The 20497-nt window shown below is 39.3% G+C and overlaps 1 protein-coding gene across 5 annotated transcripts in view; it reads left to right on the forward strand.

The window, feature by feature from the left end:
* The window catches only part of MAST2 (microtubule associated serine/threonine kinase 2), a 199311-nt gene that overhangs the window by 15957 nt on the left and 162857 nt on the right, over nt 1-20497 (forward strand). For all 5 annotated transcript variants that reach the window (XM_044238133.1, XM_044238127.1, XM_044238128.1 and 2 more), the window contains exons 2-3: nt 12195-12342; nt 16894-17036. In XM_044238133.1, the coding sequence (XP_044094068.1) occupies nt 12195-12342; nt 16894-17036 (291 nt within the window). The remainder of the gene's footprint in view (nt 1-12194; nt 12343-16893; nt 17037-20497) is intronic.

Consider the following 20497-nt stretch of genomic DNA (forward strand, 5'->3'; position numbering starts at 1 on the left):
ATGTGTGTTTTTTTTTTTTTAATTTTATTTTATTTGACAGAGAGAGATCACAAGTAGGCAGAGAGGCCGGCAGAGAGAGAGGGGGAGGCTGGCTCCCTGCTGAGCAGAGAGCCCGATGCAGGGCTCCATCCCAGGACCCTGAGATCATGACCTGAGCTGAAGGCAGAGGCTTAACCCACTGAGCCACCCAGGGACCCCTGCTTTTTCAAACGTGTTTTGTTCAAGATAGTTTCAAGATGGTTTTGTTTAGGTGACCCAGGAACATCTGAGTCCTGCCTTTGACCAATAAGAGAAGGGGACATTTTATTAGTACCTCTCATGTAGTAGTCTTTTATATTAAAGAACACTAGTTGCTATAACAGATACACTCAAAAGAATCTAAACTCTACCATTTTTCTGCACATCACTTCCAAAGTCATCTGGAGCAGGTGGGGAAATCTCGTGGGAGGCTTTGATGGGCCTGGTCTGGAAATGATTACTTCCACCCATCTTGCATTGCCAGAATTCAATCACAGGGCCGTGCTTAACTGCTAAAGGGTTGGGAAATAATCTAGTTCTGCCCAAGAGGAAGGTGGATCATGTTTGGTCAACAAGTAGCTAGTCCCTGCTCCAGGCTTCAAACCACAATATAGGCCTTACCTAGAACTATATAGAAATTCTCTTATTTTGGGTATAGACAGCCTAGAACTATAGTCTCCTTTCATTTCTTGTAGGTCCACAGAGTTTTGGGTAATAACCATTTTGAATGCAAGTAAAGGCCTTTTTCTAAGAACATCTAGGAGATCTGGAAAAGCTTGTTTTCCTTAGCCTCTGGCAGGACTAGTCACTGCCAGCCTCTGAACTCCTTCAGTCTTGGTGGCTAGAGAAGGCTGTCCTCAGGCATTTCTCACTTTGTCGGTGGGCCATGGGGAAGAGGGAAAAAAGCCAGAAGAAGCTAAAGGGATGCCAGAGAGAAAAGTGACTGGGTTTCAGCTGTTCTCACTATAATAGGCTCCTGGAAGGAAGCATGTTCTTTAACATTTTTAAGTTACAGTAACATAGGCTTGACATAAAATTAGTGACATTTACTACATTAAGATATTGTGGAACCATTATCACTGTCTAATTCCAAAACATTTTTTTTAAAGATTTTATTTATTTATTTGATAGAGAGCCTTAGCAGGGGGCAGAGGGAGAGTGACAGGCAGATTCCCTGCTGAGCAGGGAGCCCAACACTGGCTCAATCCTAGGACCCTGGGATCATGACCTGAGGCGAAGGCAGTGACTGAACCACTGGGTGCCCCTAATTCCAGCACATTTTCATAACCCCGGAAAGAAATATATATATTAAGTTTGTTACTCCCTGTTTCTTCCTCCCCCCAGTCTTTGGCAACCACTAATCCATTTTCTGTTACTGTGGACTCTGGACATTTCATATAAATGAAATCATACAATATGTGCCTTTTTTTTTTTTTTTAAAGATTTTATTTATTTATTTGACAGAGAGAGATCACAAGTAGGCAGAGAGGCAGGCAGAGAGAGAGGAGGAAGCAGGCTCCCCGCTGAGCAGAGAGCCTGATGCGGGACTCGATCCCAGGACCCTGAGATCATGACCTGAGCCGAAGGCAGCGGCTTAACCCACTGAGCCACCCAGGCGCCCCCAATATGTGCCTTTTTATGTCTCGCTTCTTTCACTCAGCATAATGTTTTTGAGATTTAGCCATACAGTAGCATGGATCAGTACCTCATTTCTATTTATGGCTGAGTATATTTCATTGTATGGATGTGCCACATTTTGTTTGTCATCAACTGGTGGACGTTTGGGTTGTTTCTACCTTTTGGTGATTGAGATGAACTACTAGGAAGCTACTATGAACGTTTGTGTATAAGTTTTTATTTGAATACCTGTTTTTCCAGTTTTTTTGTGATATGGACAGGAGTGGAATGGTTGGAGCATATGGTAGTTTTATGTTTAAGTTTATGAGAAATGGTCAAACTGTTTTCATGGTGGCTGTACCATTTTAACATTGCCACCGGCAGTGTACAAGGGTTCCAATTTGGCCATGACCTTTCTAACATTTGTTATTTTCACATTCTAACAAAATTTTTAGCCATCCTTGTGGATTAAGTGATATCTCATTGTGCTTTTAAATAATGATTAAATTAAAATTAAAAAAAAATTTTTAAAGATTTTATGTTAAGTAATCTCTATACCCAACATAGGCTTAAATTTACAACTCTGAGATCAAGAACCTCACGTTCCACCTACTGAGCCAGCCAGCTGCCCTCTTTGTGCTTGCTTCTGTATGTATGTATGTAATTTCTACACCCAATGTGGGTTTCAAACTCATGACTCTGAGATCAAGAATCTCACGCTCTTCTGACTGAGCCAGGCAGGCGCCCCTCATTGTGCTTTTTGATTTGCATCTCCCTATAGGTCAGTGGTGTCGAACATCTTTTTATATGCTTGATCTTTGTTATAGAAATGTTTACTCAGTTCTTTGCCCATTTTTACTTTATTTATTTATTTATTTGCCCATTTTAAAAATTTTTTTATTTTTTAATTTAATTTTATTTTTTTTAAAGAATTTATTTATTTATTTGACAGAGACAGATCACAAGTAGGCAGAGAGGCAGGCAGAGAGAGAGAGGAGGAAGCAGGCTCCCCGCTGAGCAGAGAGCCCAACGCAGGACTCGATCCCAGGACCCCGAGATCATGACCCGAGCCGAAGGCAGCAGCCCAACCCACTGAGCCACCCAGGCACCCATTCAGTTGTTTGTTGTTGAGATGTTGAGAGTTCTATATTTATTCTGGATACTAGACTCTTATCAGATATATGATTTGAAGGTATTTTCTCCCCTTTGGCAGACTATTTTTCACTTTTTAGAAAAGGTTTTATTTATTTGAGAGAAAGCAAGAGAGCGAGAGCGTGTTGACGAGTGTGGGTGGAAGGGCAGTGGCTTCTCCCTAGAAGCAGACTCCCTGCTGAGCAGGGTACCCAACGGGGCCCAATCCGAAGACCCCCCCCCCAGAATCACAACCCAAAATGAAGGCAGACACTAAACCGAGGAACCCCTTTTATTTTATTTATTTTTAATTTTACTTTTAAGTCATCTTTTCACTCAGTGTGGATCTCAAACTCACAACCCTGAGATCAAGAGTTGTATGCTCCACTGACAGAGCCAGCCAAGTGCCCCTGTTTTAGATTTTAAAGAAGTAAATACAGTTACTGTTAGCATCCCTTCCCTCCTCTAGGAGGAAACCACAATCCTGAAAGTGGTGTGTATTTGATGCTGCACAAGTAGGGGAAAAAATTCATTATGAAAGACATTTATAAGTAAGATGTAGCAGTATTTGTTTTTAAATTTTATATAAATTATGTGTTACTGTATCCTTTCATTCTTACTTTTTTTCACTCATTGTTTTTGAAAATTATGTATATCATGGATCAACAAACTTTTTCCCTATAGGGCCAGAAAATAAATATTTTAGCCTTTGTTATACTCTCTCTTTTTTTTTTTTAAAAAAGATTTATTTATTTATTTATTTGACAGAGAGAGAGAGAGAGAGAGAGAGAGATAGATCACAAGTAGGCAGAGAGGAAGGCAGAGAGAGAGAGAGGAGGAAGCAGGCTCAGCAGAGAGCCCGATGGGGGACTCGATCCCAGGACCCTGAGATCATGACCTGAGCCGAAGGCAGCGGCTTAACCCACTGAGCCACCCAGGCACCCTGTTATACTGTCTCTTAAGTACTCATTCCTTTTGTAGCATGACAGCATCTATATGATAATAGGTAAATAGGTAACTGCACTATGTTCCTATAATATAGACATTGAAATTGGAATTTTATATAACTTTCATATTCTTCATATTGAAAATATTTAATGAAATATTCTTCTTTGATTTGTTTTCCAACCATTTACAGATGTAAAACTACTTTTAACTTCTTTTTTTTAAAAGATTTTATTTATTTATTTGGCAGAGAGAGAGATCATAAGAAGGCAGAGGCAGGCAGAGAGACAGGGGGAAGCAGGCTCCCTCTTGAGTAGAGGGCCCAATGTGGGGCTTGATCCCGGGACCCTGAGATCATGACCTGAGCCCAAGCAGAGGCTTAACCCACTAAGCCACCCAGGCCGCCCCTGCTTTTAACTTCTTGGCTGGACATAAATAGGCTATGGTTAGGATTTGGCCTGGCAGCTGAAGTTTGCTAACCTTGATCTATGTTAATATATTTAAATCCATTTCATTAATTTTTTTTTTTTAAAGATTTTATTTATTTATTTGACAGAGACACAGTGAGAGAGGGAACTCAAGCAGGGAGAGTAAGAGAGAGAGAAGCAAGCTTCCCACTGAGCAGGCAGCCTGATGTGGGGCTCGATCCTAGGACCCTGGGATCATGACCTGAGCTAAAGGCAGATGATCAACGACTGAGCCACCCAGATGCCCCCAGTTTCATTAATTTTTAATGAATAAATGAGTTTATTCATTCTTATAATAATGGACACTTAGGTCATTTTCATTTTCCCTATTACAGTGCTGCAGTAAATATCCTTGTACTTATTTGCTTGTGCATATATGTAGGAGTTTTTCTTACTGGCTATTTTTGCCAAATTACTTTCTACGGTGATTGTACCAATTTGCACTTTGGCCACTGATGTTTCTCTATGTCTTCGCCAACTCTTGGTGTTACCAGATTATTACTTTTTTGGTAATTTGTTAGGCTTATTTGGCATGTCAGTGTTTTAAATATATTTCCCTAATTGCTAGTGAATTATATATGTTATTTAGATTTTTCTCTTATATCTATTATTTGGATTTTTTGTCTTGTGACTTCTTAATCCACATACTTTCTTGTTTTTCTATAGACTGTTTCTTTTTATTTTTCTTATTGATTGTTATGAATTCTTTATTAGTGTCATTTAAATATAACATGGAAAAAAGCATGCTTTGGACTAAGTTTGAATTCTCCCAGTAGCTTAGTAAGTTTGACTATGAAATAAGGATAAGAGTGTCTATTGTGTAGTGTTGTTTTCATTGTTAAATCAAGATTTAGAATTTCTCGTTTGTATTGGATCTCACTAAATGTTTCTGTGTTTTTTATAGTGCTTGTTTTTTGTCACTGCTCAAACTTCATGTGTAGCAGAATATACCCTTACTTTTGTAGCAGGCTACTTGTTTTGTGATTATTTTTCTTCTTTCCTTTTTTCTTTTTAACCTTTTTATTGTAAAATACAACAAGTATAGAAAAGCATCCAAAACAAATGTATAGCTTAATGAAAAATTATAAAATGAGCACTCTTACAACCACTCCACTACCCAAGTTAAGAAAAATGATTTTGGGGGCGCCTGGGTGGCTCAGTCATTAAGTGTCTGCCTTTAGCTCAGGTCATGATCCCAGGGTCTGGGGTTTGAGCCCCTGCTCAGTGGGAAGCCTCCTTCTCTCTCTCCAATTGCCCCTGCTTGTGTTCCCTCTCTCGCTGTGTCTCTGTCAAATAAATAAATAAAATCTTAAAAAAAAAAAAAAAGAAAGGGGCGCCTGGGTGGCTCAGTGGGTTAAGCCGCTGCCTTCGGCTCAGGTCATGATCTCAGGGTCCTGGGATCGAGTCCCGCATCAGGCTCTCTGCTCAGCAGGGAGCCTGCTTCCTCCTCTCTCTCTGCCTGCCTCTCTGCTTACTTGTGACCTCTCTCTGTCAAATAAATAAAAATCTTTAAAAAAAATAATTAAAAAAAAAGAAAAACAATTTTTGCCAGCCATTCTAGAAATTCCTCTCCCTGTGTCCCACCTCAATCACAGCCCCACCGTACCTCCAAAAGTAATCACTGTCCTGACTTAAAAAGTAATAGTTTCCTTGTAAGTTCACATCTAAAACATTACAATTTAGTTTTGCCCATTTAAAAAATCTAGATATGGTAAAATCTTTTTTTTTTTTTTTAAAGATTTTATTTATTTATTTGACAGACAGAGATCACAAGTAGGCAGAGAGGCAGGCTGAAAGAGAGAGAGGAAGAAGCAGGCTCCCTGCCCAGCAGAGAGCCCGATGTGGGACTCGATCCCAGGACCCTGGGATCATGACCTGAGCCGAAGGCAGAGGCTTAACCCACTGAGCCACCCAGGCGCCCCTGGTAAAATCTTTTTTAATCTGTTGGTTTCCCTTCCATCTCTTCTTTTTCGTTAAAATTTATATGTTGAAAACCCCTGAGGTTTTGACATACAGAGTTTCCCACAGTGTAGCTCTGCATACTTAGATGTATTTTAGAACGTTTCTTTGTCCTTTGTATTTCTTGCAGTTTGCAGCTGGATACAGAGTCTTCACTGGCCTTAGGTTCAATTCCTTTAGCAAGATTATGGATGGTTGTGTGGTCTTTCAACAGGAGGCATGTAATAATATCTGCTGTTTGCTCTTTGATTTTAGCAGTTGTTGATGCTCATTGCCAATATTCAGTAGTTGGGAGTTGCAAAATGGTGACGCAATTCTATCATTTTCTTCTGCTTTTCTATCATGAACAGATTCAGAGTTAGGTGAAATAAAGGTATGCCTTGTGCCAGTCCTTCAGGTAGCCCCAGACAAGTTGGAATAGATATAAACAATAATTTGCAAAAAAGGTCTGTTGTGTTCCTTTTGGAACCAGGGGTCAGGGTCCTGCACTGGAAACGCCAGTTGACATCTGCAGACCATATCTAGGAGTGGGCGGGCAAGGGCAAGTGAAAATGCCGCAAAGCTGTCCTACTATTATTTTTTTTTAAAAGATTTATTGATTTATTTTAGAGAGAGAGTGAGCACATGTGTGTGCATGAGCTGGGTAGAGGGAGACAGAAAGGGAGAGAGAATCTATAGCAGGCTCCTTGGTGAGTGCAGAGCCCAAAGTGGGACTGGATCCTTCAACCTTGAGATCATGACCGAAACCAAGAGTCCCAACACCCAACCAGTGGAGCCAACCAGGTGCTTCTCCTATTTTCAAGTTGACTTCTTGGTTTAGCATTTTCTTGGCTGTAAACCTTTGACTATTTCCCAGAATTCTGACAAAGGTGGTTCTGACATTTTCTCCGTGCTTTTTCAGTTGTTTCTGGCGGGGGGATGTTAGCTTGCAGCTGTGGGGTTTTGTTTTTGGTTTTGCCTCTCATTTGCTTTTTTTTTTTTTTTTTTTTTACCTCTCATTTGATTTTAATTTTTGTTTCCCTAATGATAAATGATGTTGAGGATGGTTTTGTGTGTTCATTTACCATAGTTGCCTCTTGTTTAAGTGTCTTTTCAGTCTTTCGCTCACGTTTTTTGTTGGCTTGTGTTTTCTTATTGAATTTTGAAAGATCTCTCTATATACTGAATGCCAGTCCTTTCTCACATGTGTTTTGCAAGTATTTTTTCCTTGTTTGTGATTTGTTTTCATTTTTTAGCAGTATCTTTTTTTTTAGCAGTATCTTTTTAAGAGTAGTAGTTTTAAAATTTGATAAAGTCTCATTTATAAATTTGTTCTTTTTAAACTTATGTTTTGTATCTTATCTAAGAACTCACAAAGTAACAAAAATTTACTGTTGTATTTTCTTCTGAAGTTTTACACTTTTAGATTTTATAGTTTGATTCATGATCCATTTAATTTTTGTCTGTTTTTGATATGCTTGAGGTATGGATCAAAGTTCATGTTTATATATGTGCCTGTATATACACATACGTATAGATAAGCAAAGGTTTTTTTGTTATGGATTAAGAGGATGGACTTTGATTAGTGTGGCACCTGGGTTTGACTCTTGGTAGGGTAGATCAGGAAGAATCTGCCTGAAGGTACAGAGTTCTTTTCACCTACCAGTCTTTGGTGGGTAAAGGTAGGTAAGGCAACTCCTAATGAGGGTTAATCCAAGTTTTTAGTCTTTGAGTGTAGACTCCAGGTTTCAGCTGTGAATCCTTTACTTTGAATCCTATTCTTAGTAGCACAGGTGCAGTGTAAGCACACTAGCTTTCTGCTAAAGTTAACGAGATTTGATTTGGTATTGTGGAGGAGGGAGATGGTCTGAGCCAAGACACAGATAGCGAATCTTTGTGAGGACTCCCAGGGCAATAGGCAAAATAGCCACAACTCAGTACTCTGAATTAAAAGAGAAAGCAGTAAACTACAGAGTGTATGGATGAGCAATTAGTCTTAATCACAAAAGGAACAACCACCACCAACACAGGACTAGCTCTCTACCAATTAAGAGAAAGTCTTATCCTTTTCAATCATCCTATTTCCTATCATAACATAACAAAGAAAAAATTAAAAAGCCAGAATTCTCTCTCTCTCAAAGAAATAAATAAAATCTTTAAAAAATACTGATTTTTTAAAAAAAGATTTTATTTATTTATTTGGCAGAGAGAGATCACAAGTAGGCAGAGAGGCAGGCAGAGAGAGAGGAGGAAGCAGGCTCCCTGCTGAGCAGAGATCCCGATGCGGGACTCGATCCCAGGACCCCGAGATCATGACCAGAACTGAAGGCAGCGGCTTAACCCACTGAGCCACCCAGGCACCCTAAAAAATACTAATTTAAAAGTTATATTTCATATCCAGGGCTGCCTGGGTGGCTCAGTGGGTTAAGCCTCTGCCTTCGGCACAGGTCATGATCTCGGGGTCCTGGGATCGAGTCCCGCATCGGGCTCTCTGCTCAGCAGAGAGCCTGCTTCCTCCTCTCTCTCTCTCTCTCTCTCTCTCTGCTTGCTTCTCTGCCTACTTGTGATCTCTCTCTGTCAAATAAATAAAATCTTTAAAAAAATTTCATATCCAGTTTAACTACTATTTTCTTCCCTTTGCAAGGTTTTGACAGGTGAGACTTAGAATAAGAAGGAGCATGATTTTCTTTTACTTTTCTGTTTTCTAGCTTTTTTTCTTTTGGTGTGTAGGAAATAGGATGATTGAAAAGGATAGGGCTTTCTTTTAATTGATAGTGATCTAGTCCTATATTGGTAGTTGCTCCTTTTCTGGCTGAGACTAATTGCTCATTCATACACGGTAGCAGGCATTCCAGTGCCGGCTCTTTGATGTAGCTCATTTGTAATTTATTTTGAGGATGAGACCTTTCCTTCTCCATATTGTCTTCATCTGAGATATTATTTCCATGCTTGATATCTTTCAGGGCTTCCTTATTTTCTTCCACCAAAAGCTGGTTGCTGAGGGTGTTGCCTGTGTGAATGGCCAGCCCTTTTTGGTGGGTTATCAGCATTAGTGCCCAAACCTGGCTTCCTTCCATGATTTGTCCTTGATTGATAGGTACAGTTTCATTCTTGACATACCAAGTGGTGGGAATGTAGGCTGCTCTCTCTTTTTTTTAAAGATTTTATTTATTTGTCAGAGAGAGAGGGGGAGCGAGAGCGAGCACAGACAGACAGAATGGCAGGCAGAGACAGAGGGAGAAGCAGGCTCCCTGCCGAGCAAGGAGCCTGATGTGGGACTGGATCCCAGCACGCTGGGATCATGACCTGAGCTGAAGGCAGCTGCTTAATCAACTGAGCCACCCAGGCGTCCCTGTAGACTGCTCTCTTACTGCCTTCTTTCTGTTAGCTACGCCTTCCAATTCCACCTCCCTGCTCACTCTGTTACAGCTATCTTGACGTATCATTTGCCTTAATGATTCAGTGCCTCAATATCCCTCCTTATCATTTTATCCACCTACTACCAATCTATTTATTTATTTATTTTAAAAGATTTTATTTATTTATTTGACAGAGAGATCACAAGTAGGCAGAGAGGCAGGCAAAGAGAGAGGGGGAAGCAGGCTTCCTGCTGAGCAAAGAGCCTGATGTGGGGCTTGATCCCTGGACCCTGAGATCATGACCTGAGCTAAAGGCACTTTATTTAGCTCAGCCCACTGAGCTAACCCACTGAGCCACCCAGGTGCCCTTATTTACTACCAATTTAAAAAATACTGTTTCCTTGGGCGCCTGGGTGGCTCAGTGGGTTAAGCCACTGCCTTCAGCTCAGGTCATGATCTCAGGGTCCTGGGATCGAGTCCCACATCGGGCTCTCTGCTCAGCAGGGAGCCTGCTTCCTCCTCTCTCTCTCTCTCTGCCTACTTGTGATCTCTCTCTGTCAAATAAATAAATAAAATCTTTTAAAAAAAAATAAAACAAAAATAAAAAATACTGTTTCCTTGTTTCTTCCGTTATTTTTCTTTAACTTTACTTTTCTTTCCCCCTTGGGCTTATCTAAATTATATTCTGGATAGCCACCACCAACCAATATTGGCACTTTCCCATGTTTTTGAACCCATCAGTCACAGCGTATGATCTTAGAGGGTTTTTTTTTTCTTTCCTTTAAATCTTAAGGAGGCTGGCATTTTCCCATTTTTTCCCCCTCTGTGGCTTTTACTAGTTACCTGAGTCTTGTTCTTCACATGGCAGGAAACCTAGATTTTAGTTATTTCTTTTTATGTTTCTTATTTTTGTCTTTGTACTGTCCATATCACTTTGATGTGCGACTTGTCTGTGTTTGTTATAGCTTCCTTCAGTGAAATATGAAAAATATGTCTCATTTGCCTTATTTTTTTCAAAATAGTTTAGTTACCAATTAGGTGAGCGTTTGCTTCAAAATGTATGAATTTTTTTTTAAGATTTTATTAATTTATTTGAGAGAGAGAGAAAGAGACAGATAGTGACAGAGATAGCAAGAGAGAGCACAAGCTGGGAGGGAGGGAGAAGCAGACTCCCTGGTGTGAGGCTCTATCCCAGGACCCTGGGATCATGACCTGATCATGATGCTGACTTGAGCCATCCAGGTGCCCCCAGAATGTCTGAATCTTGATGATATGTTGAACATTGCTTAGAGTGAAGAGGAGCAGGCATTGAGATGGATTAGGATGAACTGGATTAAAGTAAAGGCAAAAGGGAGACCCTTTCAATGTTTCATATTGTCTGCATTTTCTCCAGAGTACTTCATGCTTTTTCATTAAAATGTATTTAGCTCTTATTATAGACCTGTAAAGAAAACTCTACATTTAATTTTAGCATTAATTGAATGATAGAGGCATTTCTAACTTTGTATAAGAAGTAAAGGAAGTTTGGGCGCCTGGGTGGCTCAGTGGGTTAGGCCGTTGCCTTCAGCTCAGGTCATGATCTCAGAGTCCTGGGATCGAGTCCCGCATCGGGCTCTCTGCTCAGCAGGGAGCCTGCTTCCCTCTCTCTCTCTCTGCCTGTCTCTCTGTCTACTTGTGATTTCTCTCTGTCAAATAAATAAATAAAATCTTAAAAAAAAAAAAAGAAAAAAAAAGAAGTAAAGGAAGTTCTGCCATTTATGATTTTTTTAAAATGAAAAAATATTTTTAAAAACTAGATATAGGAAGAGTGAATAGAAGGAGAAAAGTAAATAAATAAACATAACTAGATATGTACTCTTTATGGAAAAAGACTTCTTCTTTACTTTTTCTTTTTGAGGGGGTAAGAGAGGGAGGGGTGGGGGAGGGGCAGAGGGAAAGGGAGAGAGAATCTCAAACAGATTCTCTGCTGAGTGCGGAGCCTGACTTGGGGCTTGGTCCCATGACTCTGAGATCAAGACCTGAGTCAAAACTAAGAGTTGGGGGTGCCTGGGTGGCTCAGTGGGTTAAAGCCTCTGCCTTCGGCTCAGGTCATGATCCCAGGGTCCTGGAATCAAGCCCCGAGTGGGGCTCTCTGCTCAGCAGGGAGCTTGCTTCCTCCTCTCTCTCTGCCTGCCTCTCTGCCTACTTGTGATCTCTGTCAAATAAATAAATAAAATCTAAAAAAAAAAGAAAAAGAAAAGGAAACTAAGATTTGGATCTTCTTTTTTTTTTTTAAAGATTTTATTTATTTATTTGACAGACAGAGATCACAAGTAGGCAGAGAGGCAGACAGAGAGTGAGAGGAGGAAGCAGGCTTCCTGCCGAGCAGAGAGCCCGATGCGGGACTCGATCCCAGGACCCTGAGATCATGACCTGAGCCGAAGGCAGCGGCTTAACCCACTGAGCCACCCAGGCGCCCTAAGATTTGGATCTTCAACTGACTGAGTCACCAGGTGCCCCTTTGGCATTTTATAATCAATGTCCCACAGCCTTCATAGCATACCCAAAACAGCTTTTACTAAGAAGTATGTTTCTGGCTTTAGCTGTTGAGCAGAAAGTATAAAATGCTGGCACTTTTTAACTGCAATGAATGTTGTAGAGATGTTTGATATAAAGTCCTTACACTTTTAGAAAAGACATTACAGACTTATATTTTATCTTTTTTTTTTTTTCTTTAAAGGATGTGATAGCTGGACTTAGTCCCCTGCTTTTTCGGAAGCTCAGTAATCCTGACATATTTTCATCCACCGGAAAAGCTAAACTCCAACGACAACTTAGTCAGGATGACTGTAAGTTGCGGAGAGGAAGCCTGGCCAGTTCGCTGTCAGGTGAGTATCTAATTTTGTTTTTTAAGAAATGTGCAACTGTGTTGTCCACACATTCAAGTGTATATCACTTATATTTAAGGGTATATCAACTGATTTGGCATCTTGACACCTTCTTCTCTGGTGGTAGTCTTGTATAGAACACTTATGGGTAAGGCCATCTTCCTCTCTTTACTATTTCCTCATGACATATCTCAATGGTAGCCTCAACCTGCTAGGTATTTTGTAGTTGACCACTATCACTGGTTTTTTTTTTTCGAATTTGACTTTTGCTGTCTTCTTATTCTGTGGACCTCAGATCCTTTGCTTTTTTTGATTTTCTTTTTCCTATTTTCAGAATCCCTATGGGGAAGGTGCCTCCCCACCTTCCCCATAGAAAAATCTTTAAAAAATTCTAGGGGAAGGAATGATACAAGGAAGTCATCGTCCAAATAGGCAACAATTAAAATGTGACATAATTTTAAGCAATCAATACACGATTAAAGAATCCACTGGCCAGGGGCGCCTGGGTGGCTCAGTGGGTTAAGCCGCTGCCTTCGGCTCAGGTCATGATCTCGGGGTCCTGGGATCGAGTCCCGCATCGGGCTCTCTGCTCAGCAGGGAGCCTGCTTCCTCCTCTCTCTCTCTGCCTGCCTCTCCGTCTACTTGTGATCTCTCTCTGTCAAATAAATAAATAAAATCTTAAAAAAATATATATATATAAAAAAAAAATAAGAATCCACTGGCCTCAGCTAAAAAGATAGTAGAGAAGAAAATAAAATCCTCCTGTATTCCTTTCCAGTTTTAAATTTCTTCTTATTTTTGTCCTGTTTCAGGAATATTCCCTTGGCTTTATCTTTTCACTCTTTGATTGAAATTGTTATTTTGCCAGGCATTTAATCACATAGAGCCATTTTTTGCTTTCATAGTATTCTGCTCTTCTTTTAAGGAGGTATTATAAGGTAATAACCTTATAAATACTGTCTATGTAAGTAGAATTTTGATTTTTGTATTAAAAATTTTTTTAAAGTTTTATTTTGTTTCTGAACCAACTCTTGAGCACATAATAACCAGAATCCATTGCTTTGCTCTGAGGTGCCATATTCCTTCTATCCTTTGAAGTAATTGGCTATTGGCTACTGGGTGGTACAATGTGGGAATGTGGTTGTGTTTGATTCTTTATAGATTTTCAGTTAATCTGAGTTCAGCCTTACATCTTAATTTTTTTTTTTTTTTAAGGATTTTGTTTATTTGACAGACAGAGATCACAAGTAGACAGAGAGGCAGGCAGAGAGAGAGAGGGAAGCAGGGCCCCCGCTGAGCAGAGAGCCCCATGTGGGACTCGATCCCAGGACCCCAGGATCATGACCTGAGCCGAAGGCAGCGGCTTAACCCACTGAGCCACCCAGGCGCCCCTTAATTTTATGTCCTCTTTGGTAGCTTGCATTTCTGAGTACTGAACTTATCTGAGATTTTGCAGGGTAGCCTACTATCTCATTTAACTGCCATTTAACTGCAGCCTCCTCTATGCTTATTTTACCTTGTGTCTTTCTTTCTTTCTTTTTTTTAAGGTTTTATTAATTTATTTGACAGACAGAGATCACAAGTAGGCAGAGAGGCAGGCAGAGAGAGAGAGGAGGGGAAGCAGTCTCCCCGCCGAGCAGAGAACCCGATGTGGGGCTGGGGGCTGGATCCCAGGACCCTGGGATCATGTCCTGAGCCGAAGGCAGAGGCTTTAATCCACTGAGCCACCCAGGTGCCCCACCTTGTGTCTTTCTTTGCCCAGTTCCATTGGTTACGATTCATCTGTCTGTTTTAGGTTTTCTCCAAATTTTATTCATCTTCTCAGTTACTCCCCCCTCCCTCATTATAGCCTTTGTTTATTTTACTTCTTTATTTTCATTTACTGTCCTGGGTGACAAAAGATAAAAGTGTGTGCTCATTCAGCAATATTTAATAGGGAATATTTTACATATTAACCTCTTGAATCATTGTGAGAATAATTAGAAGTTCTAAGTTTTTTTTTCTGAATTATGTCTCTACTAAAGGTCTAGTTTCTCCATTTGTTCATATTGTTGCTTCTGTTTTATGTTGTTTGTTTTCCTCAAATTCTTGGCAATCCTTTGTACATTTCAAGGCCAGACTAGTATATGTCCAAATTGGTTTCTTTTGCAAGTGCATAAATCTCTTGCCCCAGCAAGCCCTTATTTTGAAGGGAGATAGAAATATGATACTAGCCTTTGTTTATGTGTATAGGGTAAAACAAGGAGCTAGCTTTCCTTTAGAATATATAGATGAGGATAGGCAGATGATCTGGAGAACTTAGCAACATTTGTAGAAGAAAAGTGGACAGGCTGTCTCTATTCTGGTCTTAATGGAAGTTTTGAGTAGGGAACTATTCTTTGAGAGGGTTTTGTGGGAAGACTTTCTGGTAAAGCATACATTTACACACAGACTTGGAAGATAACTAGATTTTTAAAAAACATTGCATTTTTCTGATTAACAAAGTAAATATGCCAGTAATTTAAAAATTTGAGTTCAAAGACCAGCATTATGTCAAAGTGAAAAGTTCTTCTTAGGGGTGCCTGGGTGGCTTAGTTGGTTAAGTTGCTGCGTTCAGCTCGGGTCATGATCCCAGGGTCCTGGGATTGAGTCCCGTGTCTGGCTTCTTGCTCGGCAGGGAGCCTGCTCTCTCTGCCTCTGCCTGCCACTCTGCCTGCTTGTGTGAGCGCTCTCTCTCTCTCTCTCTCTCTCTCTGACAAATAATTAAATAAAATCTTAAAAAAAAGTTCTTCTTAATCTTTACTTCTGTCTCCCTTCCTCCAACCTTTATATATACCCTTTATATATACTTTATATATATGTATATATATATACTTTATATATACCCTTTATATATGTATACCTTTTATATATACTCCATTATTATTTTTTTTTTAAAGATTTTATTTATTTATTTGACAGAGAGAGACCACAAGTAGGCAGAGAGGCAGGCAGAGAGAGAGAGGAGGAAGCAGGCTCCCCGCTGAGCAGAGAGCCCGATGCAGGACTTGATCCCAGGACCCTGAGATCATGACCTGAGCCGAAGGCAGCGGCTTAACCCACTGAGCCACCCAGGCACCCTATACTCCATTATTTTTAAATATACATTTAAAAATTTATGTAAATATACACAAACATTTTCTTTAAAATAAAAATTGATATCATCTGCCATACACTTCCTTTCGGCTTTCTTTACTGAACAGGAAATGTTGAACATTTTTCTCTTGACTACATTTTGAGATGCTTCATTATTTTTAATGGGTTCGGTATGTGATTTTGTAGAGATACTGTAATTTCTTTAAATTGTAATAAACGTTTATCTTATTTTTAGATTTATTCTGGTGAGCATTACTAGGTGAGCATTCTGGTTTGTTTTTTCATTATACTACATTACTACAGGTGGAATGCTGGGTCCAAACATATTCAAATTAAAATTTTAGTCAGTTTTGCTATATTGCCCTCCAAATAATTTGCATCACATTTTGTTTGCAATAAAAGGGAATGTTGTACCAAAAACAAAACTAAAAACTCCTTTTGCTCACACCTTTATTACAGTGGGTATTTCCATGTTGAATAGGATTTTTCCAGGAAGAGGAAAAGGTTTTCAAGTGAATTGGGTGATCAAGATAAATCCAGGTGAAAATGCAGGGCATAATATTGAAGTTGAGTGAGCAAAGGGGTGTGGAAGAGTTGAAGGAGATGAGGCCAGGAAGATAATCTGGATTTATGGGGGAGGATCTCTTTAGTTTTTTTTTTTTTTTTTTTTTAACGTTTGGCTAATTTTGAACAGTAGGGAGTCATAAGAAGTTTTTTTACGGCAGGGAATGATATCACGTTTGTTTTGGTTAAATCACTAGCAGCAGTGTTGAGGAACATTACGAAGGAAGAGATTGAAATAGGACTTGCACCTCAATTAGAAGGTCATTGCAATTCTAGGTACTCTGTATTTTGTAAGTGACTCTCTTGTAGTCTTTGGGATTAAGGCAGTCAGTCAGTCAACCTGGACTGAACACATGAAGTCCGGCCAGAGTATTATAGATTCCTTGTTCATCTTCTGAAAACCTGAGGGCCAAACTTATCTAGGAGAAACTATCAACTCCACTCATGTTGCATTCAGTTGGTGAGAAACTAAGTTGCATGGAAGGGACTGGAAAAAGCCTGCTAGGCTGGATGTCAGGTTTGGGTGCTGGCATGGTGATGGCTATTACAGAGAATTTAAAATAGTCAATTTTTGGCGGGGAGCTTGCTCTCTCTCTGCCTGCCTCTCTGTCTGCTTGTGATCTCTGTCTGTCAAATAAGTAAGTAAGTAAATAAATAAATAAAATAGTCAATTCAATTTCAGTACTCTATTTACAATTCTCCTTTCCACCCAGACAGCTGAAATTTTTTAAAGGTCTACAGATTAAAATGAATATGGCAGAACTTCATTTTATTTTGGATCACTATACGTTTATCCACTTGATATCATTGTATATTTTCATTCATTCATTAATAAATAATTACAAGTATATTTTCCAAACTTTGTGTTTGAAGGTAAGCAGCTGCTCCCCTTGTCCAGCAGTGTACATAGCAGTGTGGGACAGGTGACTTGGCAGTCTTCAGGAGAAGCATCAAACCTGGTTCGAATGAGGAACCAGTCCCTTGGACAATCTGCTCCTTCTCTTACTGCTGGCTTGGTAAGTGTTGGTAAAGACTGTCCCTTGCTCTGTGAACAAATTCTTGATTGCCGTGGCCACATTTATTATTTTTCTTTTTAGGATTTTGATAGTTTAATTTTTCAAAGTAAAGTATAGAAAAAGAATGGATTTAATTGAATATACTCTGATTGCTCTCATGTGGTTACTGTACTGATTAGGTATGGAGAGTCAAGAAAAAGACATCGTATGGTTGATTGAATGAATACATTTTCTGGGAAAGAGCTTTCTTCTTTCTTTTCTTTTTTCTTTTTTTTAAAGATTTTATTTATTTATTTGAGAGAGACCAAGATAGCGAGAGAGCACAAGAGGGAAAGGAGAAGAAGAAGTAGGCTCCTTGCGCAGTGAGCCTGATGACCCTGCGATCATGACCTCAGCCAAAGGAAGACACTTAACTGACTGAGCCACCTGGGCGCTCTATGGGAAAGAGCTTTGTAATAGATAGGATTCTTAAGCTTGTGAAGTTATGTTGCTTCTGTGTATAGTTCTGTGATACACATATTTAGTATATGAGGATAGGATAGTGGGCAGTTCGGTATATACTGGATGCAAGAATGAGCCTTTTAGGATTTGTATGATAGACAGAATCTAACAAAGGTTAAGCTGTGTAGTCTTGGCAGGTTGTTTTCTGCCTGTAATTGCATCTTCTACACTTTTATCCTCAGTACCTCTGCCTTTCTGTTGAAGGTGCCCTTTGACTTCCTACTTATCTCACATTCTTCCTAAAGGACAAGACACATAAGTAATTTTCAGGGTACAGTAACAGAAGCTTGTTCCCATTAAAATATAATCTCATCTATTCTTTAGGATTATAAATCTTTTGGGTTGGCATGTATAGATTAGAAATTTTTGTCCATTTGTCCATTCTGGGAAGTGGGGATAGGGAAAAGAGTCTTCTTTATAGCAGGTGGGAAGTTAATTTTTGGTCAGAAGATTTCCTTATGATCTGAAGTTTGTGACTCTTAGGCCACAGGAAGAATCAGGAATTTTCCCACTCTTTAACCTTTTATTTTGAAAATTTCAAATACAGTGAATATCCACATAAATTTACTTAAATTGGTCAATTTGGTTGTAACTCACATTTTGCCACATTTGCTTTATCTGTGTGTATATATGTATTTTTTTTCCTCTGAAACATTTCAAAGCAAGTCACAGACCTTATGATACCTCACCCTTAATTATTTTTTGTAAGACCAAGGACAATCTCTTAACTGTAGTATATTATCAGATCCAAGAAATTTAAGATCAATTTAATAATAGTATCTTACTTTTCACTCTAAACTCTTATATTTATATATATATATATTTTTTTAATAAGAAGCTTTTTTTTTTTTTTAAAGATTTTATTTATTTATTTGACAGACAGAGAGGCAGGCAGAGAGAGAGGAGGAAGCAGGCTCCCCGCTGAGCAGAGAGCCCAATGCGGGGCTCGATCCCAGGACCCTGCAATCATGACCCAAGCCTAAGGCAGAGGCCTTAACCCACTGAGCCACCCAGGCACCCTTTTATTTATATTTTTATGGGATTTTTTTTTATATTCAAATTTCCTTACTTGTTCTCAGCATGTCTATTAAAACCCCACATCTTCTTCCTTTTAACCTCTGGAATATAAAAATATATATAGATCTATGTACCCTATCATAGAGATGGATTAATTTAGATTTTAAAGTAATCTCTTGGGGCTTCAGTCAGTTAAGCATCTGCCTTTGGGTCAGGTCATGATCCCAGAGTTCTGGGGTTGAGTCCTGTGTCAGGGAGTCTGCTTCTCCCTCTGCCTCTCCCCCTGTTCGTGCTCTCTCTTTCTTTCTCAAATAAATAAAACCTTAAAAAAAAAAGTAATCTCTACACCTGTAGTGGGGCTCAAATTCACAACCCCGAGATCAAGAGTTACATTCTACTAAATGAGCCAGCCAGGCTCCCTGCATCATAGAGATTTTGGTCCAAGGGACTGGGGTAGTCCTAGGGATCTGTATTTTCTTTAAAGCGTTATAACTAGTTCTAACATGCACCCTTTTGAGAATTAATTGCCACTAAAATAAAGCTGAATGTTTTATTTTAAGGTATTGTTTCAGAGGGAATTCCTGGACTAAGGTTGCTGGAGTCCTAGCATAGGCCAACCGAAGTAGAATATTCTTGAATTCCTTTTTCTTTTTAAAAGTTTATTGAGATATAATTTATGTAAGACACAATTTACCCAGTAATTGTACTACTAAATGATATTTAGTATATTCACAGATATATGGAGCTGTCACTATAGTCAATTTTAAGGATTTTATTTATTTATTTGATAGAGGGAGAAAGATAATGAGAGAGGAAACACAAGCAGGGGGAGTTGGAGGGGGAGAAGCAGGCTTCCTGTGGAGCAAGGAGCCTGATGTTGGACTCGATCCCAGGACTCTGGGATCATGACCTGAGCTGAAGACAGACGTTTAATGACTGAGCCATCCAGGTGCCCCAGTACAGTCAGTTTTAGAACATTTTTATCACTTCAGAAAGGATCCCTATACCTTTGCTGTCACTCTTTATCCTCCCATCCCTCCAGCCCTATGTAACCATTAATCTCCTTTCTGCCTCTGTGCATTTGCGTTCTGTACATTTCATATAAACTGACTCATAGAATATGTGGCCTTTTGTGACTGGCTTCTTTCAGTTAGCATGATGTTTTTAAGGTCTCTCTACACTGTAGCATGAAAGTACTTCCTTCCTTTTTATCATTCAGTTATATTCCATTGTATGGATATACCACATTTTGTCTATCAGCTGATGGGTATTTGGGTTGTTGCTACCTTGTAACTGTGATGAATAGTGCGTCTGTGAACATGTATTTAAAGATTCTTGTGTGGACATGTTTTCATTTTTCTTGGGTATATACTTAGGAGTAAGATCATTGGGTTGTATGGTAACTCTGTGTTTAACATTTTGAGGAGTCACCAGACTGTTTTCCAAAGTGGCTGCGCCATTTTACATTCCTACTAACAGTGTCTGAGGTTTTGATTTCTTTATATCCTCACTAATATTTACTTTTGTCTGTCTTTGATTTTAGCAATAATACTGGGTCTGAAGTGGTTTTGACTCACATTTTCCTAATGACTAATGACACTGAGTATCTTTTAATGGAATTATTGGCTGTTTGCAAACTTTCTTGAAGAAATGTCTTCCTGTTTTTTGCCCATTTAAAAAGTTATTTATCTATTTATTTATCTATTTTGTATATGGATTTGCAAATTATTTCTTTAGACCTGTATTTAGTTTTCTACTCCCAAGTGTCGGCCTTTTGTTTTCTCCTGTGCCTTTCTTTCCTGAGCTATTCACTTATCTATGGTAACTTTAGGCTAGTTCCTCCCTTTCCATTCTCCTTTCCAGGAATTTTTTATGTGGCACATTTGCTGGTTAGTATTGAATATATTTTCTTGCTTTGAGTTATCCCCAAACTGGAATATACC

This window comes from Neovison vison, chromosome 2 (assembly GCF_020171115.1).
Source record: "Neovison vison isolate M4711 chromosome 2, ASM_NN_V1, whole genome shotgun sequence".
NCBI classification, from domain to species: Eukaryota; Metazoa; Chordata; class Mammalia; order Carnivora; family Mustelidae; genus Neogale; species Neogale vison.